The 21,108-nt window shown below is 42.5% G+C and overlaps 1 protein-coding gene across 3 annotated transcripts in view; it reads right to left on the bottom strand.

Annotated features, from left to right (window-relative positions):
• Positions 1-5,373: 5,373 nt before the first annotated feature.
• elf2a (E74-like factor 2a (ets domain transcription factor)) overlaps positions 5,374-21,108 on the bottom strand; it is a 20,231-nt gene continuing 4,496 nt past the window's right edge. Inside the window, exons 2-9 of one of the 3 annotated variants that reach the window (XM_017439182.3) lie at positions 15,271-15,354; positions 13,514-13,763; positions 12,593-12,688; positions 9,973-10,086; positions 8,898-8,981; positions 8,615-8,807; positions 8,191-8,445; positions 5,374-6,901 (exon numbers count right to left, since the gene is read on the bottom strand). In XM_017439182.3, the coding sequence (XP_017294671.1) occupies positions 6,307-6,901; positions 8,191-8,445; positions 8,615-8,807; positions 8,898-8,981; positions 9,973-10,086; positions 12,593-12,688; positions 13,514-13,763; positions 15,271-15,345 (1,662 nt within the window). In that variant the 5' untranslated portion in view covers positions 15,346-15,354 and the 3' untranslated portion in view covers positions 5,374-6,306. Of the gene's footprint in view, positions 6,902-8,190; positions 8,446-8,614; positions 8,808-8,897; positions 8,982-9,972; positions 10,090-12,592; positions 12,689-13,513; positions 13,764-15,270; positions 15,355-21,108 lie in introns of all 3 variants that reach the window. The other 2 variants (XM_017439181.3, XM_025002243.2) reach the window with 2 other exon arrangements.

Raw genomic sequence — 21,108 nt, 5'->3', positions numbered from 1 at the left:
TATGCTGCAACAGTTTCTTCTCCAAGCTCTATGCTGAGGTCTTTTCACCTTGGCATTGTGTAACCCACTCCCACCCCTGTATGAGCAGCAAACTGACAAACCTCCTGCTTTTATAGAGGTGGTCCCACTGATGATGATCATTTAATCAGTAAGTTTAATCAGCAGCTCCGGGTTAATACTGAACCTCTGAAATCCTGTTGTGGCCCTTTTCCACAGGCTCTATTCAGCCCTACTTGGCTCGATGCAGCAACTGGCTCAGAGTCTTTCTATTGGCTCGACTGACCCACTTTCAGCTTGCTTCCTGCTTTTTCTTAGTATTTCCTCAGACAGGGTTCCAAGGGAGCTGAGTCAAGCTGAAAATTTAAGGTCAGCTAACTGCAGGTCATTGATTTGCCGAAGAGCATAGTGTAGGGTCGCTTTCATTTTCTTTATCTGTGATATTTTATTGCAATGATGGCTTGCTTCTCAGAAAAAGAATAAGGTATTTTCCCTACAGACTGAAATTATCAGACAAAACTTGTATTCTTTCATGTTTCAGTGCAGAAGACACTGCACACTGCAGTGATAGCGTCAGTACATCAAGGAATTCTGTGCCATACTAGCAGCCGTATTTTGTAATAAAGGATTATGAGATTTATAAAGAATTAACTTGTTTTAACACAAACTGCTATATGGTAAATTCTTAAAAGTGAAACATGTCTACAAAAAGCACAAAGGTTTATTGTCAAACCTCACAGTGAGATACAATAAGACTACATGTGTAGATATGACTGGGAAGACAATAAAAATATTTTTTAACTTTTGCACAACAAATGCAGCATCAGAGCATATCGATTTTGCAGCAATAATTTCACATCTGAAACACACACAGCATACAGATGTTAGTATAATAGTGATAACTTGCAGCTTTTAAGGCATTATACATGGGACTTATTATATACAATGACTGTAGCAAGCCAGTATTAGCTTACCCTTACATGCTAGTTTGTATCCTCTTGTCCTTGGCTTAACAAACTCTCCTGTACTTTCCAGAGTAAGGGAAAGGGCGGAAAGTTTGCTTACACTAAGAGCTGACAGCTCTATAATAAGGTCCAAGCACTGAACCCTGCAAAGCCGTTTTTCCATTGTCCAGTTTCAGCACGACTCGCTTCACCTTGATTCGGCTCAACTCGGGCAGACATGGCCTGGCTGGTTTTCCACTCTGACTGAGGACAGCCTCATGTGGGCGGGTCGTCACAGAGAGGCTGCCCAAAACTTCTGTGTTGCCATTTTGTTTACAAGGTAAACAACATAGCAATGGAGGACATCCGGGTGATGGAATTAGCAGCTGCTTGGTGCGTGGCTTTTTGTCCGAATCAAGGTGAAATCAGACAACTAGAGAAGCTGCAGGCAGCAAGACAAAATACTCCTCATTCACTTCACCTGGAAAACACTCACAGATGGACCCGATAATCTGATCATCTCAGTGGAGAGCAAAAGTGTTTCTTTGTTTTCATAGGATGCTTAGGAAAGATTCCCCAGTCCAGACTTCATGTCTTCGCCAAGGATATTAAAATGTCAACGGATGATGATTAAAAACATTAATTTAAAGCCCTTATAAGGAAATCTGCTGTTTCACACGGAGTTGTTAAAACTCCCAGACCAAACTACAAAGAATGTCAACCTGATCTGGTCTGTTGGCCCTTTAAAGCTGTTGTCATACTCCATGAGAAGTCATGAAGTCGGCTCTCATTCACATGGTTGCACAATGCAAATCGAGTCGTTTTTGTTCATGTAGCAGCTTCGTCCACCACTTTGTGACACAAGGCCCTGGATGAACTTTTTCACACAGGGGTTTGTGCCAAGTGTTGTGTGATTGGTCAGAAGTTGTTGTGTGTGTGTTTATGCGGAAAAGTTGGTGTACTTTAATGGAGTCGTTTTGCTTCTACTGCTCTGCTGAGAAGAGGCTGGAGGCTGTTAGAAAATACAGTCGTCTTTGCAGCTGTTCTTGCAAAACTTTGTATCTTATGAACTTCAAAAGATGTGTGAAAACACAGGCGGCTCTTCGTGGCTGTAGTGGCAGGAAGAAGTGCGCCTTGGCCAGACAGTGTAGTGACACATTCCTTTCATTCTTCATTCACTCATTATTGTTCACCATCAAAGTAGCAAATGCCAAACAGCGTGTACTGTCTCTGTCTGTTTAATAAATAAAATCTCTGTGCAAGGATACAAGAGTTGAGAAGCCGACTGGAAGAAACCTGTTATAACGCTGTAGGAGGAGGGAGGAGCTTCCCAGAAGTTCTGATCTGAGTGTCTTGTGGACGATGAAAGGTGTGTGCAAAAACGAACGACTCGCAACCACGTGACCACTAACCAACTTTGTGACTTCTCATGGAGTATGCTGGAGCCTTTAATTAAGATTGAGAAATGGAACCACAATACCTCCTGCTGGCCACATTTGGTTGCCTTAAGGACATATAATCCACATAATCCAATGCTGTTAATTGCGTTGAATTAAACCACTGAAAAGACTGTTCCCTGGTGTACCCTGTGGGAGGTGCTCTGGGAGTATGGGATTGGGGGTCCGTAATAACGGGCCATTCAGTCCCATTACAAATTGCGAGAGTCTGGTTTGCATTGCCAGCAGTAAGTCGGACCTCTTCAGGGTGAGACTTGGACTTCACCAGGGCTGCCTGTTGTCACTAATTCTGTTCATAACTTTTATGGACAGAATTTCTCGGTGCAATCGGGGGGCGAAAGAGGTCGAGTTCATTAGTCTTGGAATTCTGTCTCTGCTATTTGCAGATGATGTGGTCCTGTTGGCGTCATTGTGCTTGCAGCTCTCAGCAGCCAAGTGCGAAGCGGCTGGGATGAGAATCAGCACCTCCAAATCTGAGGCCATCGTCCTCAGTCAGAAAAGGGTGGACTGTCTTACCCGGGTTGGGAGTGAGGTGCTGCCTCAAGTGGAGGAGTTTAAGTATCTTAGGGTCTTGTTTACGAGTGAGGAAAGAATGAAACATGAGATTGACAGACGGATTGGTGCAGCTTCTGCAGTATTGCATACTCTGTACTGGTCCGTTGTGGTGAAGAGGAAGCTGAGCTGCAAGGCAAAACTCACATTCCTACCCTCACTTATAGTCATGAACTTTGGGTAGTGATTACAGTTTTTCTCGATTGTTTACACACAAATACTGATTCTTGAGACACAATGACCACAACATGTATCTCATGCACCAACCCCTTAAACCAATTCTGCGAAACTACAAGCACAACTGAAATTGCAGTTCTAAAACACAAAACTCTACAGTTTTCTGCATTTGGGACAATTTTCATGAAGAAAATCTCTTGTTTTTACAAGGAACACACCTACTATGCACACTGACTCATCACATGGGCAAACACCTGTCACACCGTTTTACCATCAGCAATCAGAGCTTTAGCAGAAAAGGACAACAGGCTTTTCATGGCTGGATTCGCCATGCTAGATGATATTTCCCCACTGCTTGGTCAGGGAAAACATTGCTTGTGATGTAGATGAGGTGCTGTGGGCAGATCTAAACAGAGGAGAGGATGCAGCAGAATCTTTTGTTTTGTTTTGTTTATTTGTTTTTTTACTGTAACTGTATACAGTAAATCTTTGTGTTTTGTATATGTAGAGGACTGTATATGCAACTTTGTGTTGGTTGGGATGTACAGTGTGTACACTGTTTTTATGGGAAAAATAAAATATATTTGTTACAGTGTATTTGTGTATTCTGAGTATAAAAACAATATTTTAAAATATTTTATAGCACACTTCTGTATGTACTGTCTGTAGTAAGTGTAGCACTGAGTCATTCTGATGAATGGAGAAGTGTTTTCCATTCATCATAGTGTTTTAATGTCCATTCATCTGATGGTTTGTCATCTGAAAACAAAATTCAGTTTTAAGAAGAGATAACATTGTTTTGAATGTAAAGTTTAGTTTTGCGGGAGAATTGAAGGGTTTTGTCCGTTGTGTGGGTTTTCTTGATTTGTGTGTAGAGTTCTGAGAGTATGAGGCATGCTTTCAGAAAATGTGTGTAAACAATCAAGAAAACTGTAATGACCTAAGATCTGACTGGTTCTGAGGTCGCCCTGAGATAAACCCACTTGACTGATTGGATGAGAACTGAGGGACCACCCCAAGCTCTCTCCCAGGCATTGTTCTAAACTGTATGCTTGGTGTGTGAATCCAGTTTTTGTTGTCATTTTTGTCCCAGTAGTTGCTGCTTGTCGTTTTGTTTTGGTTTGTACCTCTGCGATAACGCCATGTTCCACCTTTTTGTAACTTGCCGTCTTGTCAGCAAAGTGCTTCGAAGTTTAGCCTGTACTGGCCCGCCAGATCAGGCTATGTCAGTAACAAGAGCGTCTAATTCTTGCCAAACCAGACTGAAGATCTCAAACCACCTGACGCCTTGCTGAGCTAATCCACTCGTGTTCAGACCCTTCGGTGGGTTTCTTTGTTCTGAACCACGCAGAAAAGGACCAGCTGGTGGTTCTGAAGACACCTGGCTCCGGAAGCAAACCTGGAACCTTCGGCTGATCAGGAGCTGAAAACTCATCTTCCTGTTAAAGGTAATCGACGACTTTTGGCGATGGTGGTGATGTGCCTGGAGCCCCGGGGTTTTAAAAGAAAGGTTCTGCACTGATAGTTTCCCTCCGAACCTCGGCCAAATTCTCACTCTAAACTCATTCCAACTCTGTCCTGCGCCTCAGATTACATTAAATGTCTAATTCTATCCAGATTTTCCTTTTTACCTGATTCAAAGTTTTTATTCCAATCTTAATTATAATTTTGAAACATATTAGGTCAATTTAGAGATATCATCATTAACAAATATCTGCAATAAATATTTTCAGTTCTGTCAATAAAATTTCTAACCTAACAGTAATTCTCAGTCTATATTGCCTTCCATGTGTGATCACAATCCATTCAACCAAAAAGAAATCATAATTTAGGGGTTACTGAGACTGATAATTATATACGTGGTGCCCTAAACATAATTGATGAATGAAACCTTAAACAATCTTGGATTACCATCCTTTCTCTTACACCGTGGAAACAGTAAGGCTGGATGCAATTTTTCACACAGCTTTTCCATTTTGTTTGTTTAATAAAAAATGACATGGTGGAGTCTAATGTTTCTGTTAGATTTGAGGAAGTGCAGTACCTGGTAAAAAGCAGATCGTTTTTGTTAAGCACTGATACGTAAAACCCTAAAACTAAAAGAGCTGGTTGTTTCTTTTCCCCGGGAGTTTGTACCCCTAGTTTTTAATGTGTCATCCTGCTGCTACGTGAAGAGCTTAGTATTTACTGAGGTGGTGCTCATTCTGCTGCAGATGACTGAATGAAACAACACAAGACCGTTTTAATTCACATTTGTTGTTTTTTTTTATAATACATATTTCAGTAAAATCTACTTCAATACACTGATAGTACAAGAAAAAAATAGTATATTATACTTCAAAAGTGGAGCACACCACTTGGTTTTGTTACATGGATGCAGACATCCTTCACTCCCTTTTAAGGAACAGTTAAAAAAAGAAAGAAAGAAAAACAAGGAGTACGTGACAGAGCGGCGGAACCACCACAGACTGGAACAGATGGACGTGGCCTCTGGGACGGAAAAAAAGACTCGGGAAGAACGCAGGTCTGAAGGTTCACACACCTGCAGTCCTCCTCACGGCCAGCAGGGGAGGTTTTTAAGAAAATAACTTTACTTCAGCAAAATATCTTTTTCACAATTTTTACATCTGAGTTTGAGTCAAATCTAACCAAATAATAAAAGTCGTTTTGCTGCTGGGGTCTGCATAGTGTTCTCAGGTCTGACTGGTCTGTTTGGAATGGGTGCTCCTTAAACCATTGGCCACGCCCACTTCCTGTCCAGTCTGTGGGAGTAAGAGTAATAGAGCGGTTCTGTACGGATCCACATCTGCTGAGTATCAAAAACGGCTTTTTACAACAAAGTCTCTTCAGGCTTTGTTTATTAGCTTTGATTACAAAAAACTGGTTTCATTTACAATCTGAGGCTGCCTGAGTCGTCTGAGCTCTGGGAGAGCAGAGGGGTGTGTGTGTGTGCCTGTGTGTGTGTGTGTGTGTGTGTGTGTGAGCTCCTCTGCAGGTCTTCAGCAGCGCCACAGAGGCAGCAGGCGTCCTGCTAGAGATGAGAGTCAGCTCTGAGCCAATCAGGAAACAGTTCTGCTCAGAGACCAGGCAGCAGTGGGGGGCGGGGTCCTGCATTTCCTAGGCAGAATCTACAGTCACTTCCTGTCGCGCCCCCCCAGTTCCACCCCGGGGCGAGGCTCTCAGGATGATGATGATGAAGCTGCTGCTGCTGGTGGTGGTGGTGGTGGGCTCAAAGGAGGGGGAGGCTCTGCCCCCTCCTCTGATTGTGCTGCTTCAGGCTCACAGCTGGACGGCTCCAGGGGCTGGGGGGTGGTGCTGGGGGGGGCAGAGGGAGGCTGGCTCACCTGGACAGAGAGCTGCGGCAAGGTCTGGGCCACCGCTGCCGGTTTGGCTAAGATGAGCTGTGGAGCTGAGCGGCCCGCGGTGAGCTGGACCGTGGAGGCGGCGGCGGCGGGTTTGACAGCAGCCTGGGGGGACAGCTGCGTGGCGACGGGTTTAGCCTGGATGATCTGCGTGACCTGGCCTGTGGGATTAGTCTGCATGAGCGTGGCCAGTTGGTTGGCGGGGATGGTGATGATGGTGATCTTCTCTCCAGCCTTGGAGCCAGCGGGCAGCATCGTGGGCAGCGCCTGGATCACCAGTTTGGGCGGAGCACTGGGAGACGTGTTGGCTACAGTCACCGGGACCCCTGTGGCGGAGGTGAGGATGTGGGAGGAGTTTAACGTCACCTGACCGAGTGAGTTGGTCATGACCACTGGCATGGTTCTGATGGGCCTGCAGGAGGAAATGATGTCAGAGATTAGAATCTTGTGACTTTTTGATTATTAATATTCGTATTATCTTCATCACAACAACTAAATGTTGGAGGAATCACTGCAGCTGTAAACATCAACTCTCATCTTTGTCTTCAGTTTGAAACATGAACTGTGAGTTGGACACCTTCTGTCAGCCTGAAGAACAGGGAAGCTGATCTGAGACCAGGAATAAAAGCAGAAGTTTGGTCTTTACTGAACGCCACAAGGTTTCACTGAGACCAACACAGAGCTCTTATTGGAATGTATCCAGTGCAAAACAATCAGACCAAGTCTCAGTCCATATTGCTTGTTGTTTACTGAACACATCTGTACACATGTGTACTGCTGGTGGTATGACACCACCTTAGCTGGCTGAACCTCTGCACCTTTTGGCCTTCTACACATAAGAAGCAGTGTGCACGGTGTACGCTGCAGGTTTATATCCTGTGGCCAATGATGCACGAAAATCATCTGAGTTTCATGCATCACCCTCCCAATCATTACTGAGTGAAAAATATAATTCTGTAAAACTACCCAGAAGCCCTAGTGTCGCTGCTGAACACTCCTACATTTGAATAACTTTTCCTCAGTGATGTATAAAAAGGATGTGAGTGTTAAAGTGGTAAGTTTTAGACAAGTGTGATCAAAGAAGATAAAAAGCAGGCAGAGCAGCTTAATAATTACAATTTTATACGTATTGTCTGTTCAAAATATGCAGCATATTCTTCATGTTTGTATTCAGATAAGACGACACACCATCAGTCAGTATTTGATATTCTGAGTGTTTCTCACACAGCACCCTCCCCACTAAAAGATGTTCTGCGGCCATGTTCTTGTTGTTTTTTAGTGCAATGTTTATATTAGAGCACTGTTACCCAATCCTGTGTGACCGTGTTTAACTGTCAGTAAAACATTAACTGATACCGACCCGCTCAGAGGAACAAGAGGGGGTCCACACAACCAATTATGCTGTTGTTTGTTTTAATATTGGTTTTGTGTATGTAGAGTCCCCAGATTTCCATGTTGGAAGCTTTTGTTCTACTGAGAACCTAAAGGTTGTGTTTCTGAGAAACCACAGCAGAGGTCCAGTGGCTCAAGAAACAGCAAGTCGGGGCTGCTCTGGCAGTGAAAGGGGGATCCGTTCTGGCTGATGTTCTGGTACTAAAGAACTGTTTGTGTCAGTTTAAAGAATCTACCCAGCTGCATCAGTGAGGACCAACAGCTCCAGGATCAAACACTTCTCAGAATGTGACCAAACTGGTTTCAGACCTGGAGGTGGCGCTGTTAGGGATGACCGTAACGTAGGTCTGCTTAGGCTGGGCTGTGGCGGGGGAGGTGGTGCCGAGGCTGATGGGGCCCTGCTGGTGGACAGTGTGCTGGCTGGACATCATCCCCTCTCTGTCCTCCACCACCTCACCCTCCTCTTCATCATCGATCACTCGGATGTTTTTGGGCATGTCTTTGAACTGGTAGGCGAGCCGCTGACCCTCAACTTTGGCGAGGATGCCCCGCTGGTAGTAATACCTGCGTACAGAGACAAAAGAAAATTATTACAGCTGTTTTTAAAAATGAAGTCAGACAGTAAAAAATGAATATTTACAATAATTGGTAAGATATTTCTAGATCAAGTACAAACTAAAATATTCAAGGTCAACTGAAACGTTGCTTTCCAAACCAGCAAACCAGAACTGACCTCAGGGCCCGGCCCATGGTCTCATAGTTCATGTCTGGTTTGTTCTTGTGTTTGCCCCACAGTCTGGAAACAGCCTTGGAGTCGACCAGTTTGAAGATGCCCTTCTCTCTCTGCATCCACTTGATGTAGCGGGGACAGGTGTTTTTATCCTGCAGGAGCTCCAGCAGGAACTCCCACAGGTACGTGGTGTTACCTGTGGGACACACACACACACACACACGGCCATGAAACACTGCAGACTGAACATCTGCCAACAGAGACAGGAGACAAAACTGGGACTGACCCTTTCCCTCCCTCGGTCTTTTCTTGATCCCCAGATCATAGGAGCCGTTGGAGGCAGGCTGATGGGTCTTGGGCTTACGTCCACCTATATACATACACACACACACACACACACACACACACACACACACACACACACACACACACAAAGATGATTCCTTGTCAAACACCCTGTGAGAGTTCCTGCTCCACTGACAGACGGCCCTCAGAGTTCAGTCATTTCTGTCTTGCTTGTCATTAGTGTGAGCTGGTTTCTTTTTAAATAAAATGTCAACAGATAACTTCATCTGTGCACCGCTTCTGTTTGTGAGTTTTTATCTTCTTATTAACAGCCTTCCTATATTAAACTGGCCCACAGTGGCTTACAAAAAAAAAAAACAAAGATCAACATTTAGAATAATTCCTTTAAAGTCTGATATTCCTCAGCACCTGCTCTTCTTCCTCTGTATGTCTGCAGAGCAGCGGTTTGATGAGCTGAACATGTGAACTAATGTTTCCAGAGTAACTTCACACAGAAACAAAACTAAAACACAGACAATGTCCAAAATGCAACCAATTTCTTTCCTAGGTCGCACCGGTGCACCTAACACTTCACGTCTTTTCCCTTCTCTTTTTTTGTTTTTAGCTTTTTTGGCTCGGGCCTTCAGAGGTGGAGAAGCAGCAGATCTTCACCTCTGATTGGCTCTAGCCCTCTGGACAGAGAGAGCTTATAAGTTTGAAGTCTCGCCGTGATACAACCAGTTACAACGAGCTAAACGGTGCTAGATCTCTTAACAAGATGAAGAGAAAAATTGACGCCACGCTACCCCGTACACCTCCTTGACGGAGCAGAGCTTACTCCATCAGTGGAGGTACCATCATCCGTCTGCTCCTCCTGCCCCAGGTGACATGTCTAACCCTAGCCATAGCATCGTCATTGGGATGGTCTGCATTTAATGCAAAGAATGTGGCCAAAGCCTGGCCGGTAACAATCTTTTTACCATCAAAGCATCAACTGTTAAAATCTAGATGCTAAAGAGCACAAAACTGTAGTATTAGACTAAAGGCTGAATTTCTCTGGGTCTGTAGACACTGACCTCCTCTCTTCTTCTTGGCAGCAGGTTCACAGTCAGGAGGGATGGGGAAGGACTCCTCCTCAATGGCCCCACACTCTGTGGACACCTCCACCACCGTTTCCATCATCACATCCTCTGCTGGATAGAGACACACACTTTTCACTCCTCTGCAGCTCAGAATATTCAGTTATTAGGATACAGGGTTTCCCTCAGCGTATTATAAGCTCCGATTGTTTATTAAAAATACATATTTTTTTATTCACGTTTTTTCCCACCTGCACCCCCAAAACCGCTGCCTTTATCTACCTCACAGCGCGAGGGTGCGCGCGCCAACAGTGACGCAATCACTCTGTCCCTGCCCCTGTGCGAAGGTCCCGCGTGGTGTCACGTCGCGTGGTCGTGCACCTTTTGTAACTTTGCGGACCACGTGCGCCGCGCTCCATTTAAAATGAACGATTTTGGTGCTCTAGCAGAGCTGGTTCGCCTGTATCAGCATTTATATGATCCCTCTATGAGAGATCACAAAGAAAATCAAACGGCTCAAAACCCACGGAAGGAGATTACTGCTGCAGCCGATAAAAAGGAGTGTTTATAGACCACAGAGGGAAGAAATATTAGTCCTATGATGGACGAATCACAACTAAAGCAAATAAATCAATAAAAGTCAAACTGAATAAGTTTAAGTTTAAGACTTTAAGTTTAAACATCCTCTGTATCACAGCCAGAAACACAACAGTTTTTCCTCCTGAATACGTGCAGCCATATTTGATCTATCTGCTGTCTTTCTTTTTTTTTACCGTATTTCCACTGGTTACGTAGTGTGCTGCCCCCCGTCTTTTCGGAGAATACTGCACCGACGTAAACGCCTCCAATGCGCGCTCAGGTCTGCACGCTGTTCGCGGAGCCCCGCGTGACTCTAATGAGCCCTGAGGCCGAGCCTCCTTCAGCTACAGCTGGAGTTAGCAGGTCGCTGCAGCCACAGCAATAAACATCTACTGAGCTGGTTTAACCAAAAATGGTTAGTTGAGTCGAAATTCAGCAGTTGGCTTTACAAGACTGAATATGGTAAGCATGTTTTGTGCTTAGTGAAAATATTAATATGATGCGAGCTAATTTATCCTTGTTTATCAGTAAAATGATGCTATTAAATTCAGCATTGGATATTTTTAGTTCCATGTAGTGATCCAACATGCAACCTGTGCCACAAAAAGCACAGTACAGCACAGCATCTGTCTGTTTATCAGAGTTCTCTGTTGTTACTCATTGGCCTTGATGTGAGACGTGTGTTGGTGCTTTCTTTGCACTTTTTCATTTATGTTAATTTAATTTATTTGTAAATGTGACTTAAATTATGATTCAAATTAGGTGCAATCAATTATTTATTATTATTTATTAATTTTAATTGTATTTTTTTGTTTAAAAAATTATTTCAAAAGTGCCTTTTTGTAAAACTGTAGTTGTGTAAATATTTGACACAAATATCTTACAATATCACATAGCGTCAGTAACAACACATTACTGCTCGAGGTTGTAAGGGGCCTTGAACAGAATTTAATTTTAGAGCCTCCTTTCAGTTAAGCCTATCACCATCACATGACCACATCATCTGTTACCTATGCTTTTGATTTTAGGCTACTCCAAAAATAATGTTTACATATATTAATGCACTATTTTAGATAATCAGCAAAAAGTCTTAAAGCAATTTCAAATGTAATGCAGACATGACAGCCATGAATAAAATGAGACTTGTCATGTTGAGGGATTCAGAGATTTAGGGGCAGGTTTGTCCCACATCTGCTCACAGAACAAGCTGAGACTCTGAACTACACTTCAGTCTGATGGGTTACATCCAGTTTGAAGACAGCAAAGATGATAACAAGTTCACCCTTCAACAAAACAGTTTCAATAGACATTAATAAATAAAAACACAGGTGTTTAATGTTTATATTATTCTGGAATAGATATTACGATATTATAAAAACACATTATTCCTGATTTCTAAAACTTATGACTTTTCAGAGTCATACAAACTTTCAATCAGCCCCTTGTTGATTAGATGTACATTTAGAAAATTACATCTAATCAAGCTACATAAAGTGTGAAATAATGACCAACTGGAATGGATGGATGCACTTTAACTGCCATTAGAACAAAACCAGAAGGCAAACAAGTTCATTCATAAATTAATTTTAAAAAACTGCCTTTCCCAGTATCTTTGGGCCTGCTCAGATTTGTTGCTAAAGTCTGTCCTTAGTGATCAGATTGCATTCGGGCAGGACTAAATACAGATCTGAATAGCTTTAAAATGTTTTTACTTAGACCACCTTTATCTGCATATGTTTGGTAGTCTGAACACAGTATTAAATGATCCCTCTGTTAACATACATAAACTATGCATTTTTCTCTCATATGATTACAACTAATGCGGGTCAATTTGTGGTTTGTGGGTAATTAAGCGCTCCTGGGGGCTCCCTGCTGTCCGATCCTGCTTATGCATCAGGCTGACTGTACACTTGACTCGAGTTGTTGGTGTGTTTTCCTCTTGTTGTTGTTGTTTTTTTGTTTGTTTGTTAAAAAAAAAAAAAGCTGGACTTAGAGCTCCTGTTAGTTTGTCCCGGTCTCAGAAACCTGCTGTGCTTACCTGTGCTGCGTTCACTGTGCAGACCTCCTGGAGACTCCATGTGGAGGAGAGCCTCAGCCGCCTCAAACGTTTTATCAAAACACATCATGTCGGGACCTGACAACAGCAGACACAACCCAGTCAGAACACACACCTCTGCAAAGAAACACAGCTTCACTGGGGAACAGCAGTATGAGTTTCCCTGCTCCTGCTGAGAAACAGTTCAGTGAATAACAAACTGAAAGTCAACTCTTTTAAAATGCTAACTTCCTTGTTTTGAAGTCTGCAGGGGCAGGTTTTTCCTCCCTTCCTGTTTCCTGTAATCTGATGTGAATGCTGAGCCTCGCTCCTGCCAGCAGAGGGCAATCTACATCAGGACTGAACAGAGCCGTGTCTAGGGCCCGGTCCCACTACTCGCACTTCCACCCTCGTTCCACCCTCGTTCCACCCTTGTCTCCTTCAAATGCACGTTCATGCTGAAGGGTTTGAGTGCGTAGTGTGTCCCAATTCTCCTAGGAGTGCTCTTTAGCCCCGCCCCCTTTGTTTACTACATCCGGCCTTCGGCAAAGCCCGCATCCAAGCGGACTTCGGCGAAGTGTTTACAACAAGTCAGAACAAAACACATTTGAACAGCCAAATATCTCCTGCAATGACTTTGGAAAGCAAAAATACCTAAACTGTACTTTTAAAATTGTACTGGCACCTTCTTAAAATACCAAAACAGAGGCACAAGTCGATGACGTAACCTGGACTGTCCCAATTCTCTGATGTCTGCATGCCTGTAACCTGCACACACGAGCCCTTCTGTGCACTTCCACTGAGTACACACTTCATAGAGGGGCGTAGGATGGAGTGCGAGTATTGGGACCGGGCCATCGTCATTCTGCCCTTCTTACCCAGAATTCAGCTGTGTTTCAGAGGGGTTGAACACCTGGGGCTCACCTGTCTCTGCCACCTCGGTGACGACCTCCTGCTCCTCAGCCACATCCTGCATTAGGTACGTCCCATCGTCGTACACCAGCACCTGGGCTGAGTAGCACTCCTCCACCTGGGCGCTGGGCACCTCCTCCACGATGACAGCAGGACAGCCTTCCTCTTGCAGCACCACCCCCTCCTCCTCCTCCTCCTCAATGACTACAGCCTCCACATCCTGCTGGACAACTTCTTCCTGCTCCTCCTCCTCAGTGGGTTCCTGTCCAAAGCAGACAGACAAAACATCAGCAGTGGATAGTTTAAGATCAACACAACTCTGACGGGCTCAATTTGATTTTTATTTTCTGTCTGACCCTTTCAGGATTCCTGCCCCGCATTTCTCAGCACACTGTTATATATTTGTTGGCAACAGAGGTTGATCTGGGTGCAGCATGTCCTTCCTCTCTGCACTGAATCAACATTTTCTTCAGCCTCAAGCTAGCTCAGATCTCCACAATCACTTTAAGAAGGTCGAAACTAAAAAAAAACTCCAATTATTGGACTGAACCCTTGAAGATGGTATCTCAGTGAGCTGCAATTGTTGAGAGATTAGTTCAAGACACAAAACTGTGAGAAAAGAGTTGAATAAGCATCAAAGCAGCCATATTACTATTCTGTTAACCTTTGTTGTCATGAAGCTTTAAATACAACATCAATACGTTCTGCTCCAGACTGTGTTCTGACGTTAGGTAGCATCACCCCACAAACAATTACAAAAAACTGAATGAAATAAAAGGATATCAATGTTATTTAGGTGAAACGAGTGAGAAAACCCAGCCCTCCTTGGAGCTCTGTGGCTCAGACAGACGTCACAGAAGAAACTTTGTTCCAAGTTTAAACAGCTCACAGAAAGTTGGATTTTACATGACTGAAGTGAGGTTTTTACACAATAACAGGTTCAGTTTGATGATTTCTTTTTAATAGAAAGTTAAGTTAACAGTTGTGACTGATAGCCAATCTTCAAATATTTAGCTAACAAACTCTTCTAACTTCCACAATGTAAAAATATATGGTACATATAGAAAGTATACATCTTTCTCTCAGTGTGTCTCTCTAATAGGACTTAGTTTTCTCTCAAACCTCCCCAGAATGCAGAGAGCACTCAGTCAATCTTCCACAGACTTCATTATATTTTAGCTCAAAATATTCTCTTCAAACTGGTAGTCAAGTGTTTTTAACTTGTCTTATCTCCTGCAGATGGTCACGTGTGGAAACACCACCGTCAGACGCTCACAGTTCAAGACGTTTAAAGCAGACCTGTAGTTTTCACACAAATATTGTTTGTCTAAGGCTTACTTTTCAGTCCGCTTCTGCCTGCCACTTATTAACTTGGCAGTCAGGGAGTGACAGGCACTGCTGCGTGGTTACCATGGTGACCATAAGAAGCCACTGGCAGCAGTGTTAACATTTCTTTTGGTCTTGGTTTTCTTTACATTTCCTCTATAGTTCAGACATCAGCATGTAGGTATTTTTGTCTGAGTTTAGATAATTAAAGAGTTCTGTTAGAGTTTTGGGCAGCAGCTGTTATTTTAGATTTCAGTAGCCTAAATTTGAATAAACATTGTTATTTTAAGGTAAAGTTTAACAGGAAAAAATTAAAATTAAGGCAATTCACTGTTCTCGAAGTGTAATAAGTGCAATGTTTACTAACTCAATGAGTAATTGTGTTCAATAAAAAAATACAATACTGATCAAATTAGTGGTGATTATGGGATTCGCGGTCCTACCTGCTGGGACTCGTCCACCACAGTCACATACTCCACTATGTTCCCTCCTCCGTCTGACACCACCACAGAGGTCATCACTCATTCCTGCCAAAACAGGAATGTCCAACAGGTCAGGACAGGGAGAACGGGGTGAACACAACCCAGCTGAGTCCACTCCGAGCACCGGATCAAGTTCAACACAGGTACACTTCCTGAACCCACCAAACACTGAGTCATCACTCCTCTTCAGTGTTTGACACAAAATACACTGATCCACCCAAAAAGAGGAGGAGTGTGTGAACCACGAAAAATATAAACAGAAAAACATTTTGCCAACCCTTAAGAGATAAATCCTGTATGACAGCTGTATGAGTAAAGTAGGTTAGTTAATACCTGCATAAACCAGACTCTTCTCAACTCTACACTGGATGAGTTTATATCCTCTAACCCTGTCAAATAAAGAACAAACAGCTTCACTGAGCAGATCTAAAAAATACTACATTTATTGAATATTCTGATCTAGAAATGCAGAAATATCAATTATATCTAATATCAGCAGTTCAATGGACTTCTCAGCCAATCAGAGACATCAGAAAAATGTTCTCAGGTCATGCTACAACCAATCCCAATCTCTTCTCTTGAATGCTCTTTCATTTGTCAATTTTGTATAAAAAAAAAACAAATAGGCATGACACAAAAATTCAAACCTTCTGGCATTAAGAAACAATTAAAAAAGAGAAAGAAATGTAATTGTTGTAGTCAGTCAGTTGCTTTCCAGGTCAAGTAGAGGAAAAGTTAGAAGACGATTCTGTAATTTGCAGTTCTAAAACAAACACCTGCATCAGATTCAATCTGCTAATTCGTCTTTGGGTAAAAAAACAACAACAAAAAAAGCAGCTCACACCTTGGAGAGGTGTTCTGAAAGATGTTGGATGTTCCAAGTCAGCTGGGTCTAAAATCTGGACCAAGTACAGACAAAATGGGTAGGTTTTAAAAGGGCAGCATACTGCTGGACCAAGGAAGACATCAAACCATCAAGAAAGAAAACCTAAAGCAAAATGTTTCTAAAAAGAAAATGAACAATTAAACAAATGAGAAACAATTAGGTAGAAACTGGAATCAATGTCCAAACTGTAACAAATCACAGAAAAGTCAAACAAAAGCCATCATTATGACTGCCTGAAGGAAGCATAAATTTCCACAGACCCTGATGATTTTAGCTTCATGTCAGGTACAGGAACGGGACAGACGGCAGTCATTACATCTTCAATAAATGCTAACGTTTACATTGTAATTTTGGGCACTTTTCTTATTCCATCAGTTGATAGAATGTTTGGCGACTTAAATTTTCATGATGATAATGGGTTTTTTTGCCATTATCATCATGATAAGGGCAAAAGTGATGAAAACTTTCCTTCAGGAAGGACATAATGTCAATGGCATGGCCTACTTATAGTCTGGGTCTCAATCTCCTGTGGAAAATAAAGAAAAAGGTCAATGTCAAGACTGTAACCTGCAAAGCTGATCTGGCAACAACAGTAAGAGACAGTTGGAGCCCGACTGATGAAGAGCTCTGTTAGTCATGATTTAGGTCCATGCCTCAAAGAATTCAAGCTTTTATAAAAGCAGGGTTTCCCCCAGCGTATTATAAGCCTGGCGGGCCGTCAGGCTTTGGTGACCTGGCCGCCAGACTAAGCTCCGCTTGTTTATTATAAATACGTCATTTCTTATACATGTTTTTTTCCCACCCGCACCCCAAAACCGCTGCCTTTATCTACCACATCGTGCCAGGGTGCATGTGCCAATAGTGACGCAATCGTGCTGTCCCCGCCCCCTGTGCGGTGTCCCGCCGTGCTCCGTTTAACTATCTGCTCTCTTTTTACTGTATTTCCACTGGTTACGTAGCGTACTGCCTCGTCCTTTTTGGAGAATACTGCTCCGAGGTAGACGCCAAGTATAAACGCTCCCCACGCGCGCTTAGGTCCGCATGCTGTTCGCGTAGCCCCGCGCGACTCTAATGAGCCCTGAGGCCGAGACACCTTCAGGTACAGCTGGAGTTAGCAGGTTGTCGGAGCCACAGCAATAAACATCAAACGAGCGGGTTTAACCAAAAATGGTTCGTTGAGCCGAAATTCAGCAGCTGGCTTTACAAGACTGAATATGGTCAACATAATTAAGTGATATTTGTAAAAGTGTAGTTGTGTAAATATTTGACACAAATATCTTACAATATCACATAATAAATACCCATATTTTCAACTTTAATCTTGTTTTTTACCAAATCACGGTCGGCCGGCGAACGGCCACCTACCACCAGGCTTAGCCTCTTTTCTGGGGGAAACCCTGGCCTGTTTTTATGCCCCCATGTCTCTGTCAGGGTTACTTGTGCCTGTCCTCGGCTTTCAGACTTTCTCCACACACACATTTTGTAGAAAAGTGCTGCTGAAGCCATGACGTTTGTCTGCGTTCCACCACAGTGTTGCACATGGTCCAAAACAGTTTTTTTTCCTTCCCCACTACTTCCATCCAAACATCTGGCATCGGATCTGGGCTTTTCATCTTGCTGGTTGAGCCAGGCTTGGAGTTCAGGAAGTGAGACCCAGCAGAGGGATATGGTGTTGGGCCAAATTTGCGAGGGAGTGACAGTGATTCTTCAAAACTGTGACTTGTGGGGTTGGTTGAATTTTTGTTAGCAGTTGCGATCGCAACATGACAGCTTCCAGGAGGGAGAACTAAACTTTTGATGAATGATGCTGAAATACAATCAGTTTTCTCTTATAGACAGTAAATTATGTTGGAAATCACATAGAAATAATATTCAATTAAAATGTCAAAGTCAGTTGCAATAATGTACAAAGTGAAGGTTGTTCCACCTCAGGCTTTATAATATTCACGATATTATTCCTTCATACCTCCTTGAATCCTAATTTAAGTCACATTTACATATAAATTCAATTAACATAAATGAAAAAGTGCAAACAAGGCACCAACACGTCTCACATAAAGGCCAATGAATAACAACAGAGAACTCTGAAAAACAGACAGATGCTGTACTGTACTGGATCACTACATGGAACAACAAAACAGAGCATATCTAATGCTGAATTTAATAGCATCATTTTACTGGTCAACAAGGACATATTAATATTTTCACTAAATACAAACAGGGGTGGAAATTAATTAATTAATTTACCAGCCACTCAAATTTTTTACCAGCCACTATTTTTTGTTGTGACAAAAAGTTATTTCATATGATGATGATGATCGAGGTGGGTGGAAGCAGTCGTGCTGCCCTACAAGCTGAACAACACCTCTTTCTGGACACTGCATGGAAATAACTAGATTTTTCTTATTTTATTTTTTTTATTTTAAACCATTAAAAGATGCATATCTGTACATAAAAAATTCAGACAAGTGAAATTTATTTCTGTGACGTGTTTTTGAAGTATTTTTTTGAGCTTTTGTAAGTTTTTGTATGCAAGTTGTAATGTTTTTCAGACACTTGCTGCTTTTAATGCATAGATTTATTTGTGCTACCCGCTTATATTTAACAAGTAGGATATTCTGATGAAGGAAGTGATTTTTGTGGTTTTAGAAAGGTTTTCGTCGTGGATATAAATTGTTCGAATGCTATGCTAAGCATAACTCCTAAGCTTCCACTTCAGTATCTGATGATATTTAACATTAACACGAACCTCTATAGTTTTCGGTTTGTAAACATGATGGTAGCAGTTTTGGACAGGTAGCACCGACTGTTAGACATAGCTGTTTAGCCATGCTACGGTAGGAAAATCTGATGAGGAAGCACAGATCGTCAGAACACCGGCCGTAGGCGTGAATGCACACTGACCGCCGTCATTACGTCATTGATTTAGTTAAAAAAACGTTGTTTAACTTTCGGTTCTTCCCTCGACTACTCCTGAAAAACATTTTTCTTGTCTGCCACCCGCTTAACTCCCGAAATGTTCCGCCACATTGCTAATGCTACTCCTCAAATTGTTTCTTCTTCCTCTTCTTGATTTTTATTGGTGGTTGGTAAACAACTGAAGGAATCAATACCGCCACCAACTGGTAAAGAGTGTCTGCTAAACTTTTCTCCTTCTTGCATTTAGCAGCAACTCGAGCACATTGCTGCCCCCTATATGTCAGGAGGACAAATAACACCTTTTCTGTTCAAATTGCCAACCAGTGGCAGCTGGTGGAGTTTTCTCCAGGGAGGGCTATAAATCCAAAATAGACATATACCAAAGGTTTGTGATACCTTTGGTATATGTGATACCTTATTATAGGTTTTGGACCAAAACATATACTAAGGTATCACCCCAGTGTATTTACATGAATTAAAACATTATTATAATGTACATATAAATGCACAAGTGCTTCCTGAACAAACCAATACTTACAAAGACGGAGGTCTCCCAAGGCACAAGTCTGTAGGAAACATTTAGCATTTATAAGACCTGTTTTCTCCCTTATTTTTCAAAACTTTACCGGAGAAACTACGTCAAAGCTTGTTTTATGATGTGAGCACTCACTAGATCAGATGTCTCACTCCGATTAGAATGCTAATTTCCACCCCTGAGTACAAAACATGCTTACCATATTTGGTCTTATTAAGCCACCTGCTGAATTTTGGTTCAACTAACTATTTTTGGTTAAACCCGCTCGTTAGAGGTTTATTGCTGTGGTTACGACGACGTGCTAACTCCAGGTAGCTGGAGGTGTCTCAGCTTCAGGGCTGATTAGAGTCCCGCAGGGCTCCGCGCTGTGATACAGAGAGGATGTTTAAACTTAAAGCATTCAGTTTGACTTTCGTTGATTTATTTTCTTTAGTTGTGATTCGCCCATCATAGAAATAATATTTCTTTCCTCTGTGGTCTATAAACACTCCTTTTTATCGGCTGCAGCAGTAATCTCCTTCCGTGGGTTTTGAACCATTTGATTTTCTTTGTGATCTCTCATAGAGGGATCATATAAATGCTGATACAGGCGAACCAGCTCCGCTAGAGCACCAAAATCGTCCATTTTGAATGGAGCGGGGAGCGCAAGGTCCGCGCAAACTTCCGAAAGGTGCACGACAGTGCAACGCAACACCACACCACACAGGGTCTTCATGCTGGGGCAGGGACAGCACAATTGCGTCACTGTTGGTGCGCACACCCTCACGCGGTGATCACAGCGTAGATTTATACTTTTGGGGTTGCGGGTGGAGAAAAATGTGTATAAAAAATGACATATTGTACAATAAACAAGCGGAGCTTAGGCTGGGTGTAGGGGCAGTTAAGCCTGGTGGTCCGCCAGGCTTATAATACGCTGGGGGAAACCCTGCAGGCCTTTCACTTAAAGAAACAGAACATTTAGGATGAAGTGAAACGGTGATCTGTGTAACTTGACCAGTTTTATTGTTTGATAAGTACTAAATATGGTTTTATATATTTAACGTTTTTGTTAGATTTGTTAGAGTGAGTTTTCACCTCCCCCTCCTCCTCACAGTGGGAAGACTCCTAACCAGAGGAGCTGTTCCAGGATTTCACCAGCTTCTCTTGTCAGTTAATATCTAGATGAATTCCAGTTAAGTAGTGCTGGTTGATATGGAAAAAAATCCTATATCACGATATGGATAATTTTATATCACGATAACGATATATATCACCATATACCCCAATTATGTACGTTGTCAGTTATTCTCTGAAAAATATGAAAAAATAATCTAATTTCTTACTTTTTTCAAGCTTTATTTTGAAGTGACATTTAACTGAACTTTCACAAATGAGATCTGCTGCATTTTAGTGCAGCAATATATATGTACCTGTTACGACGTAACAGTATTAAATGTCAACAGACTCCATTATCTTCGGC

Source organism: Kryptolebias marmoratus, linkage group LG9 (assembly GCF_001649575.2).
Source record: "Kryptolebias marmoratus isolate JLee-2015 linkage group LG9, ASM164957v2, whole genome shotgun sequence".
In the NCBI taxonomy this organism is placed as follows: Eukaryota; Metazoa; Chordata; class Actinopteri; order Cyprinodontiformes; family Rivulidae; genus Kryptolebias; species Kryptolebias marmoratus.
This window is presented reverse-complemented; position numbering and strand designations above follow the sequence as displayed.